Here is a 26,984-nt window from a genome sequence, read left to right on the forward strand (position 1 = left end):
TGTACTGGGTGGTTTGTGTGGGTGTGCTGGATGGTTTGTGTGGTATGCTGGGTGGTTTGTGTGGGTGTGCTGGGTGGTTTGTGTGGGTATGTTGGGTGGTTTGGGTGTGTGTGGTGGGTGGTTTGTGTGGGTGTGCTGGGTGGTTTGTGTGGTATGCTAGGTGGTTTGTGTGGGTGTGCTGGGTGGTTTGTGTCGATGTGTTGGGTTGGTGGTTTGTGTCGGTGTGTTGGGTGGTTTGGGTGTGTTGGGTTGATGGTTTGTGTGGGTGTGTTGGGTGGTTTGGGTGGGTGTGCTGGGTGGTTTGTGTGGGTGTGCTGGGTGGCTTGTGTGGGTGTGTTGGGTGGGTGGTTTGTGTGGTATACTAGGTGGTTTGTGTGGGTGTGCTGTGGTTTGGGTGTGTTGGGTGGTTTGTGTGGTGTGTTGGGTGGTTTGTGTGGGTGTGCTGGGTGGTTTGGGTGTGTTGGGTGGTTTGTGTTGTATGCTAGGTGGTTTGTGTGGTGGTTTGGGTGGGTGTGCTGGGTGGTTTGTGTGGTGCTGGGTGGTTTGTGTGGGTGTGTTGGGTGGGTGTGCTTGGTGGTTTGTGTGGGGTGCTGGGTGGTTTGTGTGGGTGTGCTGGGTGGTTTGTGTGGGGTGGTGGGTGGTTTGTGTGGGTGTGCTGGGTGGTTTGTGTGGGTGTGCTGGGTGGTTTGTGTGGTATGCTAGGTGGTATGTGTGGTTTGTGTGGTATGCTAGGTGGTTTATGTGGTGTGGGTGTACTGGGTGGTTTGTGTGAGTGTGCTGGGTGGGTTGTGTGGTATGCTAGGTGGTTTGTGTGTTGTGGGTGTACTGGGTGGTTTGTGTGGGTGTGCTGGATGGTTTGTGTGGTATGCTGGGTGGTGCTGGGTGGTTTGTGTGGGTGTGTTGGGTGGTTTGTGTGGGTGTGTTGGGTGGTTTGTGTGGTATGTTGGGTGGTTTGTGTGGTGTGTTGGGTGGTTTGTGTGGTATGTTGGGTGGTTTGTGTGGTATGTCGGGTGGTTTGTGTGGTATGCTGGGTGGTTTGTGTGGTATGCTGGGTGGTTGGTTTGTGTGGGTGTACTGGGTGGTTTGTGTGGGTGGGTGGTTGGGTGGTTTGTGTGGGTGTGTGTGGAAGTGGAGGGGGTGTAGGGGAAGGGTGGTGTGGGGAGGATTAGGGTGTGTGTGGGGGGGGAAGGTGAGGGTGTTTGGGGGGTTGGAGGAGGAGGTGTTGGTGGTAGAAGGGGTGTGGGGAAGTTAGAGTATGTGTGTGTGGGGAGGGGTGGGAGTCGTGTTTAGTGTGGGTTTGTATGTGTGTGTTTTCAGCTCATGCGCATGCATGTTTGCATACATGTCAATGTGTGTGTGTGTGTGTGTGTGTGTGTGTGTGTGTGTGTTTATGTATGTGTATATATATATAAATTATGTGTATTATATGCACATGCACAAGCGTGCACAATCACATGCATAAATGCTGAAATGAATTCTTCTCTTTTTTTTTTTTTTTTTTTGGAAAATTATTTTCATTTTATGGTGATAGAGGCCTAGTTTATTATTTTCTCAAAATGTGATTAGTATTTTCGTTTGATTTTTGTTGTTTGTATCATCATTGATATCTTGGTGGCAGCTGTTAACGCGTGAAAAAACAAAACAGCACGTTTACCGAGAGAACTGATATCACTGGCTGGATGTTATCTCAGGAAAGGAGGAGGGTGACAGGGTGGTTAAGACGCTCATCTGCCAAAGACAGTGAGGGTTTGGATTCGATTCCCACCCTCACCCCTTCTCCCAAGTTTGACTGCAAAAAAAAAAAAAAAATCAAAATGAGCGTCTAGTCATTTGGATGAGACAGGTTCCATATGCAGCAAGGTACTCGGTGCACAGAAAAAGAACCCAAGACAACAAAAAGGTTGTCCTCTGGCAAAGACGAGTGCAATAGCCGAGTGGTTAAAGCGTTGGACTGTCAATCTGAGGGTCCCGGGTTCGAATCACGGTGACGGCACCTGGTGGGTAAAGGGTGGAGATTTTTACGATCTCCCAGGTCAACATATGTGCAGACCTGCTAATGCCTGAACCCCCTTCGTGTGTATATGCAAGCAGAAGATCAAATACGCACGTTAAAGATCCTGTAATCCATGTCAGCGATCGGTGGGTTATGGAAACAAGAACATACCCAGCATGCACACCCCCGAAAACGGAGTATGGCTGCCTACATGGCGGGGTAAAAACGGTCATACACGTAAAAGCCCACTCGTGTGCATACGAGTGAATGCAGAAGAAGAAGAAGAAGAAGTCCTCTGGCAAGATTCTGGAGAAGAAATCCACTCAGGTAGGTACACAGACATACAGGCACACACTCAAGGCCTGACTAAAGCGCATTGGGTCGCAGCTGCTGGTCAGTGCAGTGTGTGGTGTGGAGTATTTGGATTTGTCTTGAACGCACTGGCGCCTCCTTTAGAAACTGCAACTGAAAGTGAAACTGTCTGCGGCAGGAAATAGAGGAGCTGATACAACCCACCATCATCAAGACAGGGGAGGTGCTGAGAATGAAGGCGATTCAGGACACGATAGACCAGAACGGGAAGTAAGTGCGTGTGTGTTGTTTGAGAGGTTGTGTTAGAAATCTTCTTCGTTTTCTTCATTCATGGGGCTGCAACTCCCACGTTCACTCGAATGTACACGAGTGGGCTTTTCACATGTCTGAGTGTTTTTACCCCACCATGTAGGCAGCCATACTTTGTTTTTGGGGGTGTATTTGATATGATTTTCATCATGACATATTTCTCTGTGTAAAATTTGGTCTGTTCTCCCCGGGGAGAGTGTGCTGCTACAGTGCAGCGCCACCTTTTTTTTTTTTTTTTTTTTTTTTTTTTTTGCCAGTCTGCAAGTTTATTTGTCTTACTATCAAAGTGGTTTACACTGCAGAATTTTTGCCAGGGATAAAGTCTTGTTGCCGTGGGTTCTTTAAAGTGCTCAAAGTGCATGCTGCGCACAGTACCTCAGTTTATCGTCTTGCCTAAATGGTTGCAGGACAGGAACAATGCTTCATGTGGTAATATAATGTGTGGTGAGTAATTTTAAGGATTATACTGATCAATTTTGATGCGGGTTTCTTTTTTCTTTCTTTCTTTTCTATTTTCATTTTTTGTTTTGTTTTTTGTTGGAGCCCTAGAATTTGTGACATTTTGTTTTCGATGATTTGATGATGGCGAATGCTCTAGTATTTGCTCAAGGTTGGAGGCTTTTTCTGTCTTTTCTTTTCTTTTTTTTTTCTTTTTTGTTGTTGTTGTTTGTTGGTGCCCTAGAATTAGTGACATTTTGTTTTCGATGATTTGATGATGATGAAAGCTCTAATGTTCACCATTGATCAGGGTTGGAGGCTCTGTTCCTCACTCCAGCCAGGTGTGAAAGCTTCCTGCCTTTCGGTAGTAAAAGGTTAACTCTTTCCATACGAACGGCGAAAGAGACGACATTAACAGCGTTTCACCCCAATTACCTCAATTGCAAGCGGAAGGCTCTTATACTAAAGACGTGGATGTTGACAAAGAATACCACAATTCTGACGACGGAAGCTAAAGGTTGGGTCATTCAGACACCCACTGGACATCCGAGGGATCTGTGTAGAGGAGAAGAGAGGACTGGCCGTACTGAGTGAGTTAAAACGGCAGAAAGAGAGGATTGGGCCCCGCCTTCCTGTGCCGAGCTCTGGACACCGTGGATGTGAGTTCACTGCCATGATGATACAGTCAAGGCTGTGGGACGTTTGACTTTTTTAACTTTCAGTTTCAGTTTTTCAAGGTGTCACCGCATTCAGACAACTCCATATGGGCTCCAACACGTCTGCTAGGCAGATACCTGATCAGCAGCATAACCCAGCGTGCTTAGGTGTTGAGTGCATGCATATATATTTGTGTACCTATCAGAGTCGATTTCTTCTACAGTGGAGTGATGGCCTAGAGGTAACACATCCGCCTAGGAAGTGAGAGAATCTGAGCGCGCTGGTTTGAATCACAGCTCAGCCACCGATATTTTCTCCCCCTCCACTAGACCTTGAGTGGTGGTCTGGACGCTAGTCATTCAGATGAGACGATAAACCAAGGTCCCGTATGCAGCATGCACTTAGCGCACGTAAAAGAACCCACGGCAACAAAAGGGTTGTTCCTGGCAAAATTCTGTAGAAAAATCCACTTCAATAGGAAAAATAAATAAAACTGCAGGCAGGAAAAAATAACAAAGAAAAAATTGGTGGTAATATAGCGATGCGCTCTTCCTTGGGGAGAGCAGCCCGAATTTCACACAGAGAAATCTGTTGTGATAAAAATAAATACAAATACAAATGCAGAATTTTGCCAGAGGACAAGCCTTTTGTTACCATGAGTTCTTTTTTCAGTGTGCCAAGTGTGTGCTGCACACGGGACCTGACCTGAGTTTTTCATCTCATCCGAAGGACCCGATGCTCAGTTTGATTTCCCAGTCTTCTTCTTCTTCTTCTTCTGCGTTCACTCGTATGCACACGAGTGGGCTTTTACGTGTATGACCGTTTTTACCCTGCCATGTTGGCAGCCATACTCCGTTTTCAGGGGTGTGCATGCTGGGTATGTTTTTGTTTCCATAACCCACCGAACGCTGACATGGATTACAGGATCGTTAACGTGCGTATTTGATCTTCTTGCTTGCATATACACACGAAGGGGTTCAGGCATTAGCAGGTCTGCACATACGTTGACCTGGGAGATCGTAAAAATCTCCACCCTTTACCCACCAGGTGCCGTCACCGTGATTCGAACCCGGGACCCTCAGATTGACAGTCCAACGCTTTAACCACTCGGCTATTGCGCCCATCGATTTCCCAGTCAAAGGGCAAAGAAAGGGAGAAGTAACTGAGCCCAGACACTTAGGAGCACTGTATTTGGCAGATATAGCGTCTTAACTGTTCTGTCGCCGTCCTCCTCCTGTTTAAAACTTAAACCCGGCTAAACGGCAGCCCCAGGCCGGAGGTCCGGTGATGACCTGGACATGATCGTTCACCTGTTGACTTGACTGTTGGCAGGAAGAGAGTGACCGGGGATGAGTGGCTGATCAGGGAGCCTGGAGCTTACCTGAGAGGTGTATGGGAGGAGGTTAGTGCAACGCTTTGTTGTGCTCTTCTTTGTGTGTTCAGTCGATGTTGCTCTGTGTGTGTGTGTTTAGTGTGTGTGTGTGTGTGGGGGGGGGGGGGAATGGGGGGGGAGGGGAAGGGGGAGGAGGTTTGTGTGTGTGTGTTGGGGGGGATATGTGTGGTTATGTGTGTGTGGGGGGCAGGGGGTATGTGACCATGTGTGTATGTGTGTGTGTGTTCATTTATTCTGTAATTCACTGTCTTTTCTTTACAAGTGCTTTTAGATGTATATATGTGTGTATGTATGTATGTATGTTTATGAGGAGGAGGGAGGTGGGGGGGGGGTATGTGTGTGTGGGTATGTGGGGAGGTATGTGAGTGTGTGGGTGTGTGTGTGTGTATTTATTCCTTAATTTACTGTCTTTTTATTACAAGTGGTTTTATATGTATGTGTGTGTGTGTGTTGGCGTGTGTGTGTGCGTGCATGCATGCATGCTGGCATGCTTGCATCTGATTGTAAGACATTAAATACACAAATCAATAGGTAGCATTATTAATAATGGGTACCGTGGGCTGGCCACACCTGAGGTAACACTGTCATTGTTGTATCACTTTTATTGTTGTGAAAAAAACAACAACACCCACCCATCATTTTCGTTCCATATGCACAACTTTGGAAGAAAAAAAAACAAAACACACACACACACACACAAAACAAAAAAAAAAACCAGCAGAATTTTTTTGACTTTGGGTCTGAATCTGAGAGAGTGGTAAAAAGAGCTTGCGGTCACAACAAAGAGTGTCATTTGGTGTTAATGATAATAATAATAATAATAATAATAATGGATACTTATATAGCACACTATCCAGAAATCTGCTCTAGGTGCTTTACAAAAATGCTTTTGTTAACATAAAACATTATATCTATGTTGCATACACACACCAAAATGTGACTACACACACACACACACACACACACATACACGCACACACATACACACTGCATACATACATTTTAACATACATGTGTATCTAACAGCTAACCCTAACACATACGCACACATAGGCAGGCACAAACTTACATAAACACACGCACACACAGTACACATTCATATACATGCATGTAGTTATGTACACATACACATGTATACACACAAAACATTGCACATGTATTACGTGCATTTGCATGGCTGAAGCCAGACTGAATCACACAGGAAACAAATAAGATCAGCACCAAAAGGCAGCCGATCTTCTGGCTGGACCCAGGTGGGCAGCCTGTTGATGTGGAGTGATGGCCTAGAGGTAACGCGTCCACCTTGGAAGCGAGAGAATCTGATTCGAATCACGGTTCAGCCGCCGATATTTTCTCCCCCTCCACTACACCTTGAGTGGTGGTCTGGACGCTAGTCATTCGGATGAGACGATAAACCGAGGTCCCGTGTGCAGCATGCACGTAAAAGAACCCACGGCAACAAAAGGGTTGTTCCTGGCAAAATTCTGTAGAAAAATCCACATCGATAGGAAAAACAAATAAAACTGCATGCAGGAAAAAATACAAAAAAATGGGTGGCGCTGTAGTGTAGCGACGCGCTCTCCCTGGGGAGAGCAGCCCGAATTTCACACAGAGAAATCTGTTGTGATAAAAAGAAATACAAAATACAAATACAAAATACAAGTGAATCTGTGTTGCTAGCCAGCAGGACAAAGGGGAGGTTACCTACTTCCGGGAGGTTATCGGCCGTAGTTTGGTTTTCTCCACATAGGCGGGGTAGTAGTTTGCACAGGACAGGAATGTCAGGCCCCTGCCGGAGTCTGCACTAGTTGGGTCACAGTAAGTATGTTATTTAAACGTAATTTTAGATAGAAAAATTCCTTTCGTCAAGGGCTTGGAGTTTGGTCTCTGCCTGAAGAGAGGCAGGATATAAGTGTGACTCACCGTCACCGTCACCGATCCCTCAGATTCCGAATCCTTTGGGGCGCCTTTGAAGCTTTGTCAACCACCTTTCTCCAGTCCTCGCATCTCTCGGCCGCTCTCAGGGTGTCTCTCAGCTCCATGCCTGTCCTCCCATCTCTTCCTTTGTCTGCCTCTTCTTCTTCCTCCCCTCACTGTGCCTTGTAAGATTGTTTTAGCAAGACCAGAGGAGCGTGTGACATGACCAAACCACTTCAGTTTTCGTTGTCTGGCGAGTGTTTGAAGGTCAGTATAGGGCCCGATTTCATTGCGGATGCGTCTCTTGACTTCTTCATTCGTGATGTGGTCTTTGTATGAGATGCCTAAGAGTCTTCGGAAGCACCTCATTTCTACAGCTCTTATTCTTCTCTCTAAGTCCGCTGTGAGGGTCCATGATTCACATGCATATAAAAAGATTGACATGACCAGAGAACGCATCAGTCTGATTTTGGAACTGATGGCGATTTTTCTGTTTCTCCAGATGGGTTTGAGCTTGGTCATTGCGGCTGTGGTCTGGGCAATTCTTGACAGTATTTCTGGTTTTGATCCCTCATCTGTCACAAGTGTGACTAATGTATCACTAATAATGATGATGATAATAACAATGATAGTAATAATGATAATAATAATAATAATGATAATAATAATGATATAGAGGATGTTTCTGTGTGCAGGTGGTTGGTATTGAGATGAACATCACCCTGACAGCAGAAGTAGGACTGCACTTGAAAGCGACGCAGAATATTGTGGATTTTCTTGGCAAACCAAGGTATAAATATCTGCACTTCGTTGCAAATTTGAAGTGAATAAAACTCCCATTTTGTTGTAGGCGATATCTGCACTTCATTACAAATTTGAAGTGAATAAAACTCCCATTTTGTTGTAGGCCAGTGATTTTTCAGTTTGTTCAAGCTTCTTCAGTTCGGTCAGCTAATTGTCTGTTTTTTTGCCTTATTCATATGTGTACTGGTTTATGTTGTGAAAAGGTGTGTGTGTGTGTGTGTGTGTGTGCATGCGTGTTTATATATGTATTTGTGTGTCATTATGCAGTATTAGTCTTAATTTTGCAAGTGTATGTGTATCTGTGTTGTTGTAGTAGTCTTCGATTTTATAGCTTTCCTCTTTAAGCAGTTCTAGACAGGAAAAAAAAAGGTGTGTTTGTGTTTATGTGTGTGTGTGTGTGTGTGTGTGTGCATATGTGAAGATGGTGTATCCGAGAGGTGAGCGTGGTGTGAAAAGAGAGAGTTGCTTATGAGAGACCTTGTGTGTTCTGTTTAGAAAATTGTTCACTGTTACCAATATGATGATGATGATGTTTGTTTTTTTGGTTGTTGTCATGTACTTGGATAAAAAACAGTTTTGGTGCTTTGTCTTTGATTGAAAGTCTTGATTTTAGTGCCCTGTGTTGTTCACTTTTGTACCCATTTCACCCATATTGATGCTAAGGAAATAGAGCACATGATAGATTATTATTATTATTATTGTTTTCGTGGTTGTTGTTGCTGCTGCTGCTGCTCTTGTTGTTGTAGTCATTATCCTTAGTATCCTTATCCTTATTATTATTATTATTGTTATTAGTGGTAGTAGTAGTACTGTAGTACTATTATCATCATCATCGTAATGATGATGATGATGATTTCATCCTCCTTCATTGTTATTAGTAGTAGTAGTAGTAGTTGTAGTAGTAGTAGTAATATCCTCATTATAATAATAATAATCATTATTATTATTATTACTATGATAATCATCCTCATTATCATTATTATTATTATTATTATTTTCTTCTTCTACTTCTTCTTCTTCTTATTATTACCTGATTATTATCAATATTATAATCTTTTCCAGAGATGCAGGGGATGAGTGGCTTCTGACAAGGGAGGAAATTGAAGAGTACAGTCCACAAGTGGGCATTGTGAGTATGAACGCAGCGAGCCGTTCCGTTCAGTCCAAAAGACTTTATTGTCTGCCTCGAAGGATGAAAACCGACAATTTTCTTAAGGCACATTCGAAGAGGGACTGCACGCAGTCATCACACACAGACACACACACACACCACACAGTACACACACCACGACACACACAGTACACACACACTACACACTACGCATTATGCTCCCCAGGAGTTGGTGAAGAAGTTGGTGGCGAAGAACGGACAGTACGCAGTGATCAAAGATACACACACTAAACACACACACACACACACAACACATTCACTACACACTGCACATTGTTGTGTTCACCAGGAGATGGTGAAGAAGCTGGTGGTGAAGAAGGGACAGAACACATGTCATCAAGGACACACACACACACACACACTACACACAGCACTACACACTACACATTATGTTCACCAGAAGATGGTGAAGAAGGGACAGAACACATGTCATCAAGGACACACACACACACACTACACACAGCACTACACACTACACATTATGTTCACCAGGAGATGGTGAAGAAGGGACAGAACATATGTCATCAAGGACACACACCCACACTACACACACACTACACACAACACTACACACTACACATTATGTTCACAAGGAGATGGTGAAGACGGTGAAGAAGCTGGTGGTGAAGAAGGGACAGAACACATGTCATCAAGGACACACACACACACTACACACAGCACTACACACTACACATTATGTTCATCAGGAGATGGTGAAGAAGGGACAGAACACATGTCATCAAGGACACACACACACACTACACACAACACTACCCACTACACATTATGTTCATCAGGAGATGGTGAAGAAGGGACAGAACACATGTCATCAAGGACACACACACACACACTACACACAGCACTACACACTACACATTATGTTCACCAGGAGATGGTGAAGAAGGGTCAGAACACATGTCATCAAGGACACACACACACACACACACACTACACACAGCACTACACACTACACATTATGTTCACCAGGAGATGGTGAAGACGGTGAAGAAGCTGGTGGTGAAGAAGGGGCAGTACGCAGTCATCAAGGACCCCGTGGGCCCTGACGGCAAGAACCAGCTGGGCACCCGCGTTCTGAGGACTGGCCTCTGCAGCTTCTTCCTGCAGCCTGGTCAGTGGGTCTGTGACGGTCGGTCAGCTGAGGGAGGGTGGGAATGGGGAGTAGGTTTTTTGTTGTTGACTCACTTGTGTAAACAAAGTGAGTCTATGTTTTAACCTGGTGTTCGGTTGTCTGTGTGTGTGTGTGTGTGTGTGTGTGTATGTCTCTGTGTGTGTGTCCATGTGTCTGTGTGTCCGTGGTAAACTTTAACATTGACATTTTCTCTGCCAATACTTTGTCAGTTAACACCAAATTTGGCATAAAAATAGGAAAAATTCAGTTCTTTCCAGTCATCTTGTTTAAAACAATATTGCACCTCTGGGATGGGCACAAAAAATTTTTAAAAAAGAAGCCTAATTATATGCAAACTGCATTTACTGTTATATTTATATTTTTTGTATTCTCTAAACTTGGCACTTTGACCTTTTATTCTGACACAACAACAAGAGGAGTCATTATTATCATTTTTTGTTCAAACAGGAACTTCTTTTGCTAAGCATGGAATTTTTATTCATTTTGCAAACGTTTTGGGGCAGATAGTAAAGAAGGGAAATTACTCTGTAATTAATGCTAGGGGACTTAATTTATCACAAGTGAGTCTTGAAGGCCTTGCCTCTCTTGTTGTTGTTGTTGTTGTTGTTTTTTTAAAATCTTTTTTTTTTTATATCACTTTCGATGGGGGCAATAGCCAAGTGGTTAAAGCGTTGGACTTTCAATCTGAGGGACCCAGGTTCAAATCTCAGTAACGGCAACTGGTGGGTAAGGGGTGGAGATTTTTCCGATCTCCCGGGTCAACATAATTATGTGCGGACCTGCTTGTGCCTGAACCCCCTTCATGTGTATATGCAAGCAAGAAGATCAAATACGTACGTTAAAGATCCAGTAATTCATGTCAGCATTCCGTAAAAGCCCACTCGTGTACATATGAGTGAACGTAGGAGTTGCAGCCCACAAACAAGGAAGAAGAAGAAGAAGAAAGAATATATCGCTTTCTGTGTTAATTGTTTATTCTTATGTACGTTGTTAACGTAATACCATTAGTAACGTCATATTTTGTTACTTGTTTTATCATGAAATGTTGACTTTTGAAAATCACATAAAAAAGTTAGCCGTATGAAGAGCACAGGAACAGGAGTCATGATGGCTGCCATAAAAAGAGGGCGCTAGTCAGGGGGGCAAAGGGGAGGTTACCTACTTCCGGGGGGTTATCAGCCGTAGCTACTTTCATTATCTTTGCATGGGTGGATAGTAGTTTGCACAGGACAGGAATGTCAGACCCCTGCCGGAGTCTGCACTAGTGGGTCACGGTAAGTATGTTATTTAAACGCAATTTTAGATAGAAAATTTCCTTTATAAAAAAGAGTGAACTGAGGTTGGGAATGAAGAGTGATTTTTTTGGTATGCTTTATATATTGCTTTGCATGTTCATTGTTTATACATTTGTACGTTGTTAACATAATAGGTTTATACATTTTTACATTATGGTATTTATTGTTTAAAAAAAAATGTTGACCTGTTAAAATCACATAAAAAAAATGTAATTTAAAAAAAAAAAAGAGGTGAGTGAGTGAGGGAGTGAATGAATGAGTGAGGAATGGAGTGAAGAAAAGAGGGAGGTAGGGAGAGAGGGAATGAGTAAAATATGTGAGTGAATGGATGAGTGATGGATGGAGTGAATAAATGAGTGAGTGATGGATAGAGGGAATAAATGAGTGGGTTGGGGTGTGTGTGAATAAATGAGTGAGTGAATGAATGAGTGAAAGAGTGCATACATGAGTGAGTGACGGATGGAGGGAGTGAATGAGTCGGGGAGCGAATGAATGAGTGAGGGAGTGAATGAATGAGTGAAAGAGTGCATACATGAGTGAGTGACAGATGGAGGGAGTGAATGAATGAGTGAGGGAGTGAATGAATGAGTGAGGGAGTGAGGGAATGAGAGAGTGAGCGATGTGGTGAACGAGTGAGTGGGGGAAGGAGGGATTCAGTGAGGGAGACAGTCAATTAGCGCGTGAATGAGGGAGCGAATGAGGGAGGGGAGTGAATGAGTGCTTGTTTATCTGTCTCATTTTGTTTCCAGTCTCAGTGACTGCCTGTAACCACCGGCCCTTTCATGTGCTTTCAATTGAATTAACAGGTGAGAGTATCGAGGACGGGAAGATCAAGAACGCTTCCATCCTGACCGCGGAAGAATCCATTGTGCTTCAGGCCACTGAAGTGTTCACTGACACCATGTACAAAGGTGGTTAATACTAATAATAATGATAATCATAATGTTAGTAATAATAATAGTGATAATGATAATCATAATAACAATGATGATGATGGTAATAATAATAACAACAACAACAATAATAATGATAATAATGCAGATTGACATTTACACCCCCGCAGGCAAGCAGCTTGTGGCATTACAGTAAAAAAAAAAGTTATACACATATATAAACATACATGAATGAAGCGCGCCATACACGAACGAGAGTGTGCGCTCACAAACACGCAAACAAACACACCTGAATATGCACACACACGCATGACCCGCAGAATTTCAAGAAGCGCATTAGTCAGGAGGTTGGTTGGCAGTATGGGAAGAGGGTGTGTTTTGAGAGACTTTTTTGAAAACTGAACTGGGGGATCCAGGTGACGGGGGATTGAGAAGGGCAGTTTGTTCCATATTCCTTTTTGTTTTAATGTGAATGCTGTGTGGGGTTTTATCCTTCTGAGTGCTTTGCGTATGTGTCAGAAAAGTATCCTTCAGTACCTGTTCCGGCTGTGGTGAACTATGGTGAATCAATTTTAAAGCCAGATTTTTTTTTGTCCGTGTTTTTTATCTTTTTTTTATCTTTTTTTTTTTTTTTTAAAGCTCTTGCAGGCTTCTAGAAGTCTGTACCAGTTAGTGCTTATGGGACTCCTTGAACTGGACACAACTCTGATAAAAAATATTTTGTTGCTCTTGTTGTTGTAATTTCCTTTTTGTGAGCGAAGTAATAGTATGAGTGTGTATCTGAGTGTCTGAGCCATGCATGCGTTTTGTGTTTCCACGCATATGCAAGAGAGTGTGTGTGTGTGTGTGTGTGTGTGTGCGCGTGTGCATACCACCCATGGGGAAGCTGGGGGTCTTTCAGTATGAATAGCATCCCGGTGTAACATCCCAAATCGTTACCCCATTCCGTAGGTCCCATGGGAGACTTGTCAGAATCCTAAATCATCTCCCAGGGGACTTTTTAGGAATCTGAAACATTCCCCGGGGGACGTTCATCCCCCCGTGCTGTTTCGGTCCCCCCCACCCCCCCCGACTTCAACAAAGCAATCGTCCCAAAACATCCTTCCTCACCCCCCATGATTCGGCTTAGCATGTGCGTTTGTGTGTGTGTGTGTTTATGTGTGTTCAATTTGATTTAATGTCTATCCACATTAAGTGATATTAGACATGAAAACAAAAAAAGACTGCTTTGTTATCAAAGACTATAACCTGATTAATACGTTTTGTTGTCTTGTTTGTCTTTTGTTGTCATTACATAAGACAATACAACTTACCATGCTGGACTTCGTATTCAAGGCCTAGGGTACCCATTTTGCTACCCTTGTGTAACCATAAAACGGCAGCAAAACTGTGAAAGTATGTATGTGCATGTATATTGCATGTATATGTGTTTTTATGTATGTCATTGGAGCTGGTGATTGTGGGAAGTAAATCTGGTCAGACAGCTTTACTTATCTCATTTCTGATGCCGTCTATGCCCGGTGCTTTATTGTTCGTCAATTTTTGGCACGCTTTTATTACATCTGTGTCAGATGTATCATTGTGTAGACCAGTGTTACCACAATCCATGTTGTTAAAACCGTTTTTCATTCCATTATCAGTGGTATTTTGGTTTTCATCATCTATACCAACTTTGTTTCCAGTAAGTTCATGTAAGTGGGTAATCCATCTTTTAACTGACAGGGACTGTGTTTTGATGTGTTTCCATTGTTTTTAGCTGTTTCAGTGTTTTCCACAATGTATTTGGATCATATGCTTGATCTTTGTTTAGCGAGTCAGCTAGTTTTGATTTATATATTCTCCTTTTTTTCTTAATCATTTTGTTATAAAGTTTTCTCATATAAAAGTATTTCTGATGTAGATTTTTGTTAAATGGATATCTGTTTAAAGCATTTAAAATTGATTTCAATTCTTTGCGTTATAAAACACATTCTTTGTCAAACCATTTTTAATTATGTCGCCTTATCTTCCTAGACTTTTTAGTTCTGCATGTAAGACTTTTTTTTTTTTTGCTGCGTCCTGCAGTATTTGTGTAAATTCACCTATGAATGTATTGATTGTAGAATCTGTACTGGTACTTTTAGAAAGTTGAGTATTCAAGATATCTTGACCCCACCAAGATGACGGGCGCAATAGCCGAGTGGTTAAAGCGTTGGACTGTCAATCTGAGGGTCCCAGGGTTCGAATCACAGTGACGGCGCCTGGTGGGTAAAGGGTGGAGATTTTTACGATCTCCCAGGTCAACCTATGTGCAGACCTGCCAGTGCCTGAACCCCCTTCATGTGTATACGCAAGCATAAGATCAAATACGCACGTTAAAGACCCTGTAATCCATGTCAGCGTTTGGTGGGTTATGGAAACAAGAACATACCCAGCATGCACACCCCCGAAAGCAGAGTATGGCTGCCTACATGGCGGGGTAAAAACGGTCATGCACGTAAAAAGCCCACTCGCGTATATACGAGTGAACGTGGGAGTTGAAGCCAACGAACGCAGAAGAAGAAGAAGAAGAAGACCCCACCAAGATGAGATTTTTCTGTAAATTTACAGAAATAATCTGAGAGACCCAAGGGGCGATCTAAACTCCATGTAAATCAGTTGTGAAAATCAAGGGGCACATGTATGTGTGATTGGTTCATTTTCCGTTGATCAGACTCGTGCGTTGATCCATATTCTCAAAGGGTTTGGATTTTTTATTTTTTATTTTTTTATTTTTTTTATTCAATTTAAAATGCATCAAACTTTATGCTTCAGAGAAACCGTTTGAAACCATGACTCAAACGCCATAATTTTCTTCATGTTGCGCGCATGCGTCTGAATCTGGATTTAATACACTCGGAAACAGAAAGCTCTTCAGTCAGTATTCTCCATTTATGAACCCTGTAGTAAAGGGGCTTTTTGAGAAAAGAGTGACTTCTCAGAATGCGTATCACGACAGAAGGCGATCTCTATGTGGCACGTGTTGAGACCACTGTGAAACACACACGTGCACGCACACGCACACACACACACACACACACAAACGCACGCACTCACGCACGCAACAAAAACCTTCGAAGCATTTTGGCACAATGCTCTGTGTGTGTGTGTGTGTGTGTGTGTGTGTGTGTGTGTGTGAGAGAGAGAGAGAGAGAGAGAGCTGAAAATAAGTGTAGCCAATAACATTGCAGTACACTTCATGACTGCAGATAGTGTAAGTTGTTTCGATCTGGGATCTATTGCCGGTACACCAAAGATTCATCCTGATTACGTGCATGTATCATTACATTTTGTTCAAACCTGAGTACAGTCTGTCTCTGATGTGGACGTGTTAAATAGTTTTACCTTACTACATGTTGGTGAAAGACTGGCAGTCTGTACAGACACATTCCCGCACGTGCACGGAGAAATTCTCTCACATAAATCACAGTGCAAGCATAGCCTCGTGCGTGCATGTGCACACACACATAGCACGTTTTAGGGTGTGTGCATGTATGTGTTTTTAATACTGCAGTTTTAATTCCATTGTCAGTTTGTAGGTATCGAGTGTTGTATTTTAATCCAATTCTGTGCGTAGTTTCTAGTATAGGACAGTCTTGACTTATTTATTTATTCATTATTAGTATTATTATTGGTGGTGGTGGTGGTGGTAGTAGTAGTACCATTGACGTTATTATTATTACTGTTGTTATTGCTATTATCATCATCATTATTATCATTATTACCATTATTGTTATCTTTATTGTTATTGTCATTTACTTATTTATCCTTGATTTATGGGCTTATTTATCATTGTAACCTACTTGTTTATATTTGAAGGTCGTTTTACATGTTTTAGTAATTTTTTATAATGAATGTGAAATGGAGACTGATGGCAGGCGCATGGGCATTGATGCAGCTGAGATTGTGCGCTTCTGAGCGTGTGTAAATCAGCTGAGTGGCTTATGTATGTCTATATTTGTACTAAACAGGAATTAACTGTGTGCCACCACACACCGAGCATCTCCTTTTAAGGACAATAAATTACCTTGTGATCTTTTATGTTTTGTTCTGAAAATGTTCTAGCTTTACATGACTTTGGAAGTAACCTGACAATCGTTTGACACTGGAACAAAATATGATTTCGCGTGATCTGTTTACCACAGATATAATAAGCGTTTTTGCTAAACTTTGTCTTGAAAGCATCTAGTCTTATTCAAGACACCAGAGAGGTTACCAGTCTATGATAGAACAATGGGAAACCCATCAATTTGTATTGTGTAATTTCAGTTGTAAGTCCCTTTTCCTTTGGGTATGTAATTCTGTCATCGACACTAGCTTGACATCTGCCCAATATTGAAGACTTGAGAAGTCTGGAACATTCTGAAACTGATTGTTCGATAACTATTTCAAAAGTATTCTCTATTGTTTGTGCACCCTTTTTTTTGCTGCTGTCGGCCATTTCATTTCCTTTTATACCAGTATGACAGGGTACCCAGCAAAATTCAGTGGTTGTGCCTTTGGCTGATAGAATGTGCAATGGATGATGTGTTGTGCATGTGTGTGTGTACATGTGTGTGTCCCTATGTCATCCATGTTATCAACAACAACCTTGTCACATGTGCAATGGATGATGTGTTGTGCGTGTGTGTGTGTGTGTGTATATGTGTGTGTCCCTATGTCATCCATGTTATCAACAACAACCTTGTCACATGTGCAATAGATGATGTGTTGTGCATGTGTGTGTGTACATGTGTGTGTCCCTATGTCATCCATGTTATCAACAACAACCTTGTCACATGTGCAATGGATGATGTGTTGTGCGTGTGTGTGTGTGTGTACATGTGTGTGTCCCTATGTCATCCATGTTATCAACAACAACCTTGTCACATGTGCAATGGATGATGTGTTGTGCGTGTGTGTGTACATGTGTGTGTCCCTATGTCATCCATGTTATCAACAACAACCTTGTCACATGTGCAATGGATGATGTGTTGTGCGTGTGTGTGTGTACATGTGTGTGTCCCTATGTCATCCATGTTATCAACAACAACCTTGTCACATGTGCAATGGATGATGTGTTGTGCGTGTGTGTGTGTGTGTACATGTGTGTGTTCCTATGTCATCCATGTTATCAACAACAACTTTGTCACATGTGCAATGGATGATGTGTTGTGCGTGTGTGTGTGTACATGTGTGTGTCCCTATGTCCTCCATGTTATCAACAACAGCCTTGTCACACACTCAAAACCCAAAGACTCTCACATTGAAGACGATGATGTACCATGTCTTGATGCTAACAAACCCAGCCTGCCTGTGCGTGTGGGTGTGCAGGCATGAAGAGGAGACCGGGGGACAAGTGGATGATCCGGGGACCTCTGTCCTACATCCCTCCCACTTCTGTGGAGGTCATCAAGAGACGGTGAGCTGGGCTTCTGTGTTCGTGGGCTGCGACTTCCACGTTCACTCGTACACATGAGTGGGCTTTTCCGTGTATCACCGTTTTAACCCCCCGCCACGTAGGCCGTTATACTTCATTTTATGAGGGCCATTTTAAGAGGGTCACATGCGTAGTATGTTCTTGTTTTCATTACCCACCGAACGCTGTCATGGATTATGGGATCTTTAATGCGGGTATTTGATCTTCTGCATGCGTATACACACAAAGGGGGTTCAGGCAGTAGTAGGCTTGCACATCTGTAAACGTGAGAGATAAAAAAAAATCTCTGCCCTTTACCCACCAGGTGCCGTTACTGGGACTCGAACCTGGGACCCTCAGATTGAAAGTCCAGCACTTGAACCACTCGGCGTCAGTGAGCTGGGCTAGAAAATCCCAGTTCTAGTTTCCAGGACGCATCAGAGTGTGCAGACTGATCCACATGTACTATACCACATCTGAAGTATAAAAAGGAAAAAAAAGGCGGCAGATGCCTGAACTTCGCACAAACTCAACACGCTGATCAGGTCTTGATGGCTTATCCTAGATTTGTGTGAAACATTAACATTGATATTCCCCGCTAACTTTAACTTGTCACCAGCCGCCGTGACACATTGGTTAGCGTCATGGAGTGATTGCTGGGAGGACGCAGGTTCGAATCCCAGCAGCCAGCTCCTACCCAGAGTTGAGCGTTCTATGGGCTTAAATGGGAAGACTGGGACCACACAGTTGAGTATCATCCACTTCACGGATGCGTCTTTGGGTGTGTTGCTCTAATTTCCTAACCAACACTGCAAGTGTCTGTATCTCTCAGGCCTGGCTGACGTTGGGATATCATTATGACAGGAAGCGTAGAGTACAGCCTTGTCCAGTCCCAAACCCTCCATAGCAACATTGTTATCATCATTATCATCAACCTCCTCCTTCATTACCAATATGGAAAAAAAAACTCCCAAATTATGTGGCCTTTCATGCCCTGCTCTCATGGTTTCCATACCCCTCCACGTTCATGCTTGGGGTGAGTCCTGCCAGTGTCTTCATTGTGGCCAGATTCTTTGGGGGCTGTTGCTGGAGGGATGTGTTGGCAGTCTCCACTCTGGGAGGGACGCTCACACAGTCTGGCACTGCGACTAAGCCATTATTGTTGTCAGTAGGGGGCTTATAGTGGGTGGTGTCCAAAGTACGTTAAATCAGAACAGGCACTACTGAACACAACGGAAGTGACACAGTAGCAGTGTAGGATTTCCTCTGGTGTGTGCTACATATATTGCGAACTAATATGATTGTGTTCTTTTTCCATTCTGTTGCTAGACACCTAAGAATTAAGCAAAGTGTCCTTAATTCTATTATGATGCTAAGTATAATGCCTTTTTAGAAAACATTTTGATTATATTGTACTGTTGAGAACATCTGATGAAAATTATTCCACCTTGAACTTCAAAATAGAAAGGTTAATTAAGAGGGGGAAAAAAAAGACAGAGGGAGAGAGAAACAGTTTTAGTGAGTGAGGTGGTGAGGTAGAGACAGTATTGAAGCATAGCAAATACATTGATGGAGTCGTTCATTCTTGTATGGTGGATAGACAGAGTGATTAAATATAGGAGAAAAACAAAATCCATTGGGTATGCATTTTACTTACTTTTTATAATTTGTTTTATAAAAAAACAAAAGCAAACAGGCAAATACCAGTTTTATGATAAAAATACTTTTGTGTAACAAAAGAGTGTTTAATGTTTTCCCCCTGAATTTTATCATTTCCTCACAACAGCACAATCTTTACAACACACTATTTCTTGAAACATTCAGAATACACCACACTATTTCTTGAAACATTCAGAATACACTGAAATCAACATATAAATTCTGCATTTCTTTATATGTCTTAGTTGTGGTTTTGACATGTCTTCTCTCTTTCAGCAAAACCATCCCTCTGAGCAAAAATGAAGGAGTGTATGTTCAGAACACCAAGACTGGAAAGGTAATTGTATGTTATGCATTTGGTACATATTGATGTTGTGTGTGTGTGTGTGTGTGTGTGTGTGTGTGTGTATATATATGATTTCTAACCCATGTTCACCAGTGGTTTTATGTTGTATTTGATACACGATTTTTGTAAGCACAGTTCAGTTATTAGATGTTTTTCATGTTTATTTTGATCTCTTGTTTGTCTGTTGTAATCCTCCATGTTTTGTTTGTTTGTTTTTTTTTTTTTTGTTGTTGGTTTTTTGTTGTTGTTTTTTTGGTAAGTATTTTCCATACCCCATTAGGGGGAAAGGAAACTAAATCTTGGATTCACAGCCCATTTCAATTCACAGCCCCATAGGATTCACAGCCCCATTGGATTCACAGCCCATTTGGATTCACAGCCCCATAGGATTCACAGCCCCATTGGATTCACAGCCCATTTGGATTCACAGCCCATTGGATTCACGGCCCCATTGGATTCACAGCCCATTGGATTGACAGCCTCATTGGATTCACGGCCCCATTGGATTCACGGCCCCATTGGATTCACAGCCCCATTGGATTCACAGCCCCATTGGATTCACAGCCCCATTGGATTCACGGCCCCATTGGATTGACAGCCCATTGGATTGACAGCCTCATTGGATTCATGGCCCCATTGGATTCACAGCCCCATAGGATTCACAGCCCATTGGATTCACGGCCCCATTGGATTGACAGCCCATTGGATTGACAGCCTCATTGGATTCACGGCCCCATTGGATTCACAGCCCCATTGGATTCACAGCCCATTGGATTCACAGCCCCATTGGATTCATGGCCCCATTGGATTCACAGCCCCATTGGATTCACGGCCCCATTGGATTCACGGCCCCATTGGATTCACGGCCCCATTGGATTCACGGCCCCATTGGATTCACAGCCCATTTGGATTCACAGCCCATTGGATTCACAGCCCCATTGGATTCGCGGCCTCATTTCAGCATGGTGTTTTGTCCTTGGTAAAAGGCCCTTCGCTTGGATTTCCCTCTCTCCACCCATGTGTGGGTACCTGACCTTCAGTGGAAGGTGGTTAATATGGCGGAAAGAGAGGATTGGGCCCCCTTTTCCTATGCCGAGCCCTTGACACAGTGGAGAAAAAGTCACTTCCCCGTGCCATAAAAGGCTATGGGGCCTTTAGCCTTTAACTCATTCCACTCTTGGTACGAGTTAACTCGTACAATGATTACTTCCTCTGTGGACTTGGTATGAGTATTGTCATACCAATAAACTATTCTAATTTCGTTTATTCTTGCTTTTTTATTGTTATATTTATATAGCGCTGAATCTTGTGCAGAGACAAATCAAAGCGCTTTCGCACCAGTCATTCACACGCATGCTTGGTACAGTTGGCGTTTTAAACTGAGCTGTAATTTACAGATTCCAGAAGCACAAAAACGAAGCTTTTGTTTGACCAACTAGTTAAATCAACCATTCTTCATCAAATTTTCACTGGTTTAGTGAACAAACCTAAATTTTTTTTTTTACTGCAGTGGTCTCATGTAGTGCTGGTCCAGGGGAGTCATAGCAGGCATGTAGCTGCAGGGGTAGAACGAATTAAATAGGAAAAGAAAAGGTTTTGATTTTGTTTTTACGACGGGCGCTATAGCCGAATGGTTAAAGAGTTGGACTTTCAATCTGAGGGTCCCGGGTTCGAATCACGGTGACGGCGCCTGGTGGGTAAAGGGTGGAGATTTTTACGATCTCCCAGGTCAACATATGTGCAGACCTGCTAGTGCCTGAACCCCCTTCGTGTGTATATGCAAGCAGAAGATCAAATACGCACGTTAGATCCTGTAATCCATGTCAGCGTTTGGTGGGTTATGGAAACAAGAACATACCCAGCATGCACACCCCTGAAAACGGAGTATGGCTGCCTACATGGCGGGGTAAAAACGGTCATACACGTAAAAGCCCACTCATGTGCATACGAGTGAACGCAGAAGAAGAAGAAGAACATTTTGTTTTTACGTTTCTGGCAGGTTCGTGCAGTGATGGGTCCACAAGCCTACATGCTGACAGCTGACGAAGAGCTGTGGGAGAAGGTGTTGTCTCCAGAAACGGAAGAGCTGTTGATGTGAGTTGGTGTGGGTTTTTTTTTTCTTTTCTTTCTTTCTTTCTTTTTTTTTGTTTTTTTGTTTCCTGGCATAGAAGGTTATAGTTTTTGTTGATGTAAGTTCGTGGATCTACAGCTGTTTGTTGTTTTGTTTTTTTTTTGTTCATTTTTTGCATGCTCTCTCTTTTCTGCTGGGTTTTTTTATTTTGTTTGTTTGTTTTTTTAGTGTGTGTGTGTGTGTGTGATTTTTGGGGGTTGTGTTTTTGTGTTTTGTGTGTGTTTGTGTAAGAGAGAGAGAGAGCAAGAGTAAGTGTGTATGTGTGTGTGTGTGAAGAGTGTGTGTGTGTGCGTTTATGGGGGTGAAAAAGTGTGAGTGTGTGTATGTGAGAGTGCATGTGTCTGTTTATGTGCGTGTAAGAGAGAGTGTTAGTGTGAGTGAGTGTGTGTGTGTGTGTGTGTGTGTGTGTGGTTTGAAACTAATTTTTTTCTTCTTTTCTTTTTACAAAGAATAAACAAGTTTCATCAGTACAACTTGAAGAAAATGCGATGAAGTTTGACTTGAAAAAAAAGAAAGATTTATTTTGGGGGTGGAGGTGGGGGATGGGAAAAAATTGTGTGTGATTTTTATATATGTTATTTTTTATTGTATGGTGTGTGATTTTATTGTATGTTTATGTCTTCTTGCAGCCAAGGAGGTGGGCTGGGCTCTGTAGACATCCGCAAAGTGGCCTATTTTGAGCAGTCCATTGATCCTGTATATCTTCAGGTAACAAACAAACCTGACAAAATGTTTGTAGTGTGTGTGTGTGTGTGTGTGTGTGTGCGTGCATGTCTCTGTGTGTGCATGCATGCACATGAGTGTGTATCACTGTGTTTCTGTGTCTGTATGTATCTCTGTGTGTGTGTGTGTGTGTGTATGTGAGTGTATCTTGAGCGGGTACATCAGTGGTGCCTCTACAGTCTTCTGACTACAGGATAGAGGAAGAAGTGTGTGTGTGTGTGTGTGTGTGCGTGACTGTGTCTGTGTCTCTGTGTATCTGTATGTGTCTCTGTCTCTGTGTCTGTGTGTAGCAATGTGTGTTTTTGTTCATGTGTGTTTGAGTGAGAGAGAGTGTGTATGTGCATGTGTAAGTATACGTGTGTGATATCTGATTATGAGTATGCTCCTCTTGTTAATGGGCGATGCTCCTTCTTTCTGGCTGTGCTGCCCATGAGCTATTGTCATCTCTTTAGGATTTTTTTTCTTTTTCTTTCTTTTTTTTTTTTTTTTTTGTCCAATGAGAATCCAAGCATGTCTGGAATCAGAGGAGTCACCTTTCAATTCTGTGCTTTTAAACTGAGCTGACTCAGCAGCAGTGCAGGATCTCTTCCTGTGAGTGACCTGGCTGATCGGTGATACCTTGTGGAGAGCTGTTGCCTGGGACTTGCAACTGTGCGGGAATGGCTGTGTGTGAGGGATAGGGAAAGGGAGGGGGGCGTTTAGAGGGGTGGAGGGCGGGTGGGATCTGGATGAGTGTCGAGAGAGTACAGTGAACAACTGATTTAACTCTCTCCATACGAACGGCGAAAGAGACGACGTTAACAGCGTTTCACACCAATTACCATCATCAAAATATTGCAAACGAAGGCTCTGAAGACTTGAATGTTAACAAAGAATACCACAATTCTGACGACGGAAGCTAAATGTTGGGTCATTCTCAACTGGACATCCGAGGGGTCTGTGTAGAGGAGAAGAGAGGACTGGCCGTACTGAGTGAGTTAACTTAGTTCCTTTCACCTCTGTAAGGATGTGGAGGGAGGGTGACATGGAAAACAACAGTTAGAACAAACAGTGCAAGCATCCCATCCACTTCCATGCTTGGAGTAATTTCTGTCAAGGTCTTCAGTGTCGGCAGATTCATGGCGGGGCTGTCATTTGGGTGACGTGGTGGCAGTCTCCACTCTAGGGTAGACGCTCACTCAGTCTGGCTTCATGACAAAGCTATTATCGTCATCTGTAGGGGGGGCTTAGTATGTGGTCTCCTTAGTACATCAAATCAGAACAGGCACTTTTTGAACACCACAGCAGCGGTGCGGGATCTCCTCTGATTTGTGGCCTCCTGGCTGCCTGACATCGATGGTTCCCTGTGGACTGCAGGTGCTGGGACTGTGACAGGTGTACTCGGCTTCTGTGGTTGAGTATGTGGTACTCGGAATGAGCAGCGTGGGAGTAATACCTATGGACACAGATCGTTTTCTTTTCAATCGCCAAAGACGTGGAACAAGCTCCCTGATAACCTCTGTCATTCTGATTCCCTCGCATCTTTTAAATCTCGTGTCAAAACTCCCCTTTTCCCTCAGCAGTAAGTTCAATTGTGGCAGGTCCACTTCCTTTGCGTTAGCTGTGCTTGACTATGTGTGTATACATATATATGTGTACATAACTACATGCATGTATATGAATGTGTATTGTGTGTGCGTGCGTTTATGTAAGTTTGTGCCTGCCTATGTGTGCGTATGTGTTAGGGTAGCTGTTAGATACACATGTATTGTTAAAATGTATGTATGCAGTGTGTGTGTGTGTGTGTGGGTGTGTGTGTGTGTGTGTGTGTGTGTAGTCATATTTTGGTGTGTGCATGTAACATAGATGTAATGTTTTATGTTAACAAAGTGTTTTTGTAAAGCACCTAGAGCAGATTTCTGGATAGTGTGCTATATAAGTATCCATTATTATTATTATTAATGTCACGTAAACAATACAGATGATGTGGCAGCAAAAAACACCTCCAAAACAAAAACACAACATCAATTAGCAAGCGTATTTGCAGGTCAGTACTTGAATGACACTGTCAGCAATTGACCATTTTGGTTTGTTCACACGATGGATTCTTTCTTAGTTTATAAAACTGCTTCCTTAAGAAGCCAACGAACAGAAAGCGAGGAATGTTCAATGGAAGAAAATAACAAGGAGTGAAAGTATTTTTTGTAGGTATGTTTGTATATTTGTTTTGTGTGTTGTAGCCAGTTTCTTTTTTTTTCCATGTCAACTGAATATAGACTATTGTTTCAAATGCTGCCTTCTACTAACTGTAGGTATTTTTTTCCACATCCACTAAATATAGATTATTTTCCCATATCTAGCAAGACGTTAAATTGTGCGGTCAGCTGAACTACATTGTGGACTGGAGAAATCCATTCCACAAAACAGAAGAATTTAAAGAGTAAGGAAAGAAACAGTTGCTCTGTGTGTGTGTGTGTGTGTGTGTGTGTGTGCGTGTGTGTGTGTAGAGAAAAATATATAAGTCAAGTGCCTGATAATTACGTTATCAGCTTCTTCAGATTTCGAAGTAGTAATCATAAGCTGGAAATAGACACAGGGAGACCCAAAGGCATACCACGAGAGTTACGGCTTTGTAAGGTTTGTAACATGTCTGTGATTGGTGATGAGTTTCATTTTATAATGGAATGTCCCAGTTATGATCAGTTACGAAATAGATATGTCCCTAAAAAATATTTGTCTCCAAAATCGGTTTTTAATTTTTGTAATATGCTCAAAGGAGGCAAAAAAGTCATTTTTAGCTGTAAGTAAGATGATTAGATTTGCAAATGTTGCCTAGATATACTTTTGGAGTTAAAAGACATTTGTGTTTTCTCAACTTTTATGTGACATTGTTGTGTATTTGGAAATTTTGTTCTGGGCATGAAACGATTATTTTGCTGTAATCCTCCATACTCCAATAGGAGTGAAAGGATGATTAAAACTTGAAACTTGAAACTTGAAGTTGTAAGGTGGGTACACAGTTGTATGGGTTCTTCAGAGCATGCACTCTTCTGTTTGCAGGATGGTTCTGGCGCTGTAAGTCCAGCACATTCATGATAGTCTCACCCTTTTTATCTTTTCCCACTGCTTCTGTGGATACTATGCTTCTTCCCAAACAAGCTATTCTTTTGTTTTTTTGTTGTTTTTTGGGGGTTTTTTTTGGGTGGTTGTTGTTATTAATCATTTCATTCACTTCACAGAAACTGTTTGTATTCGGAAACAAAAGAGTTCAGACCTTGCATTTCTCCTACTGGGATGCTGCCTCTGTAGGCTTTATGCATGGGTTCAATGCAGTGTAGATGCTGCTGCTGGCTGTATGCCTGGATTCCTGACTGTAGTGTCGTATCATCACGCATGCTTTTTGAATAAACTAAGAAATGTAACTGGATCTGTTGGAGCTGCTTCGATAGTCATTTTATTCTCTTCTGTAGTTTATTCTGTCTGTTTATAGGCAGGTGATGGGAGGGTTTGGGGGAGGGGGGTGGAGGGGTAGGAGGGGAAGGGGGGGGGGACATAGAGGTAGAAAATAAAATAGAATATGTTGTAATAGTAAAAAAAAAAACAACCAAAAAATGACAACAACAAATGAAGATTGGGAGAGTGGTGGAAAGACACAGAGGAGAGTGGCGTGGGGGAGGTAGAGAGGAAATGGTGGGAGTGGGTAAACTGAGGGAGTGGAAGAATGCTAGTCATTTTTGTTGCAGAATTTTCCTTCTTTTGCCAATGATTATCACTGGTTTTTTTGTTTTGTTTTGTTTTTGTTTCTTTGTTGTTGTTGTTTTTTTTACCAGGGGTCATTCTGAGCTAGCCTTGAATGAACCATTGGAGTTATTTATGGCCAGTCAAGATCAACCCCCTCCCCTTGGGGTCATTCTGGGCTGGTCTGTATAGACCCTAGGGGTCATTCCAGCTAGTCTATATATATACCCTGGGCTCATCAGAGACTAGTCTATATAGACCCTGGGGTCATTGTGGGCTAGTCAATATAGACCCTGGGATCACTTCGGGCATTGTCTGCATAGACCCTGGGCCATTCCAGGCTGCTCTGTATATACCATAGGGTCATTCCAGGCTGCTCTATATATACCATAGGGTCATTCCAGGCTGCTCTATGTATATCATAGGGTCATTCCAGGCTGCTCTATATATACCATAGGGTCATTCCAGGCTGCTCTATGTATACCATAGGGTCATTCCAGGCTGCTCTGTATATACCATAGGGTCATTCCAGGCTGCTCTGTATATACCATAGGGTCATTCCAGGCTGCTCTATATATACCATAGGGTCATTCCAGGCTGCTCTGTATATACCATAGGGTCATTCCAGGCTGCTCAATGTATACCATAGGGTCATTCCAG

The 26,984-nt window shown here is 42.7% G+C and overlaps 1 protein-coding gene across 2 annotated transcripts in view; it reads left to right on the plus strand.

The window, feature by feature from the left end:
• LOC143298506 (major vault protein-like) overlaps window positions 1–26,984 on the plus strand; it is a 57,057-nt gene that overhangs the window by 9,315 nt on the left and 20,758 nt on the right. Inside the window, exons 5-15 of one of the 2 annotated variants that reach the window (XM_076611342.1) lie at window positions 2,484–2,575; window positions 5,042–5,111; window positions 7,715–7,809; window positions 8,886–8,952; window positions 9,982–10,123; window positions 12,246–12,350; window positions 17,664–17,751; window positions 19,684–19,744; window positions 21,753–21,847; window positions 22,514–22,592; window positions 25,647–25,661. In XM_076611342.1, the coding sequence (XP_076467457.1) occupies window positions 2,484–2,575; window positions 5,042–5,111; window positions 7,715–7,809; window positions 8,886–8,952; window positions 9,982–10,123; window positions 12,246–12,350; window positions 17,664–17,751; window positions 19,684–19,744; window positions 21,753–21,847; window positions 22,514–22,592; window positions 25,647–25,661 (909 nt within the window). The remainder of the gene's footprint in view (window positions 1–2,483; window positions 2,576–5,041; window positions 5,112–7,714; window positions 7,810–8,885; window positions 8,953–9,981; window positions 10,124–12,245; window positions 12,351–17,663; window positions 17,752–19,683; window positions 19,745–21,752; window positions 21,848–22,513; window positions 22,593–25,646; window positions 25,662–26,984) is intronic. The other variant, XM_076611351.1, reaches the window with a different exon arrangement.

The sequence above is a fragment of the Babylonia areolata genome, chromosome 2 (assembly GCF_041734735.1).
Source record: "Babylonia areolata isolate BAREFJ2019XMU chromosome 2, ASM4173473v1, whole genome shotgun sequence".
Taxonomy (NCBI): domain Eukaryota; kingdom Metazoa; phylum Mollusca; class Gastropoda; order Neogastropoda; family Buccinidae; genus Babylonia; species Babylonia areolata.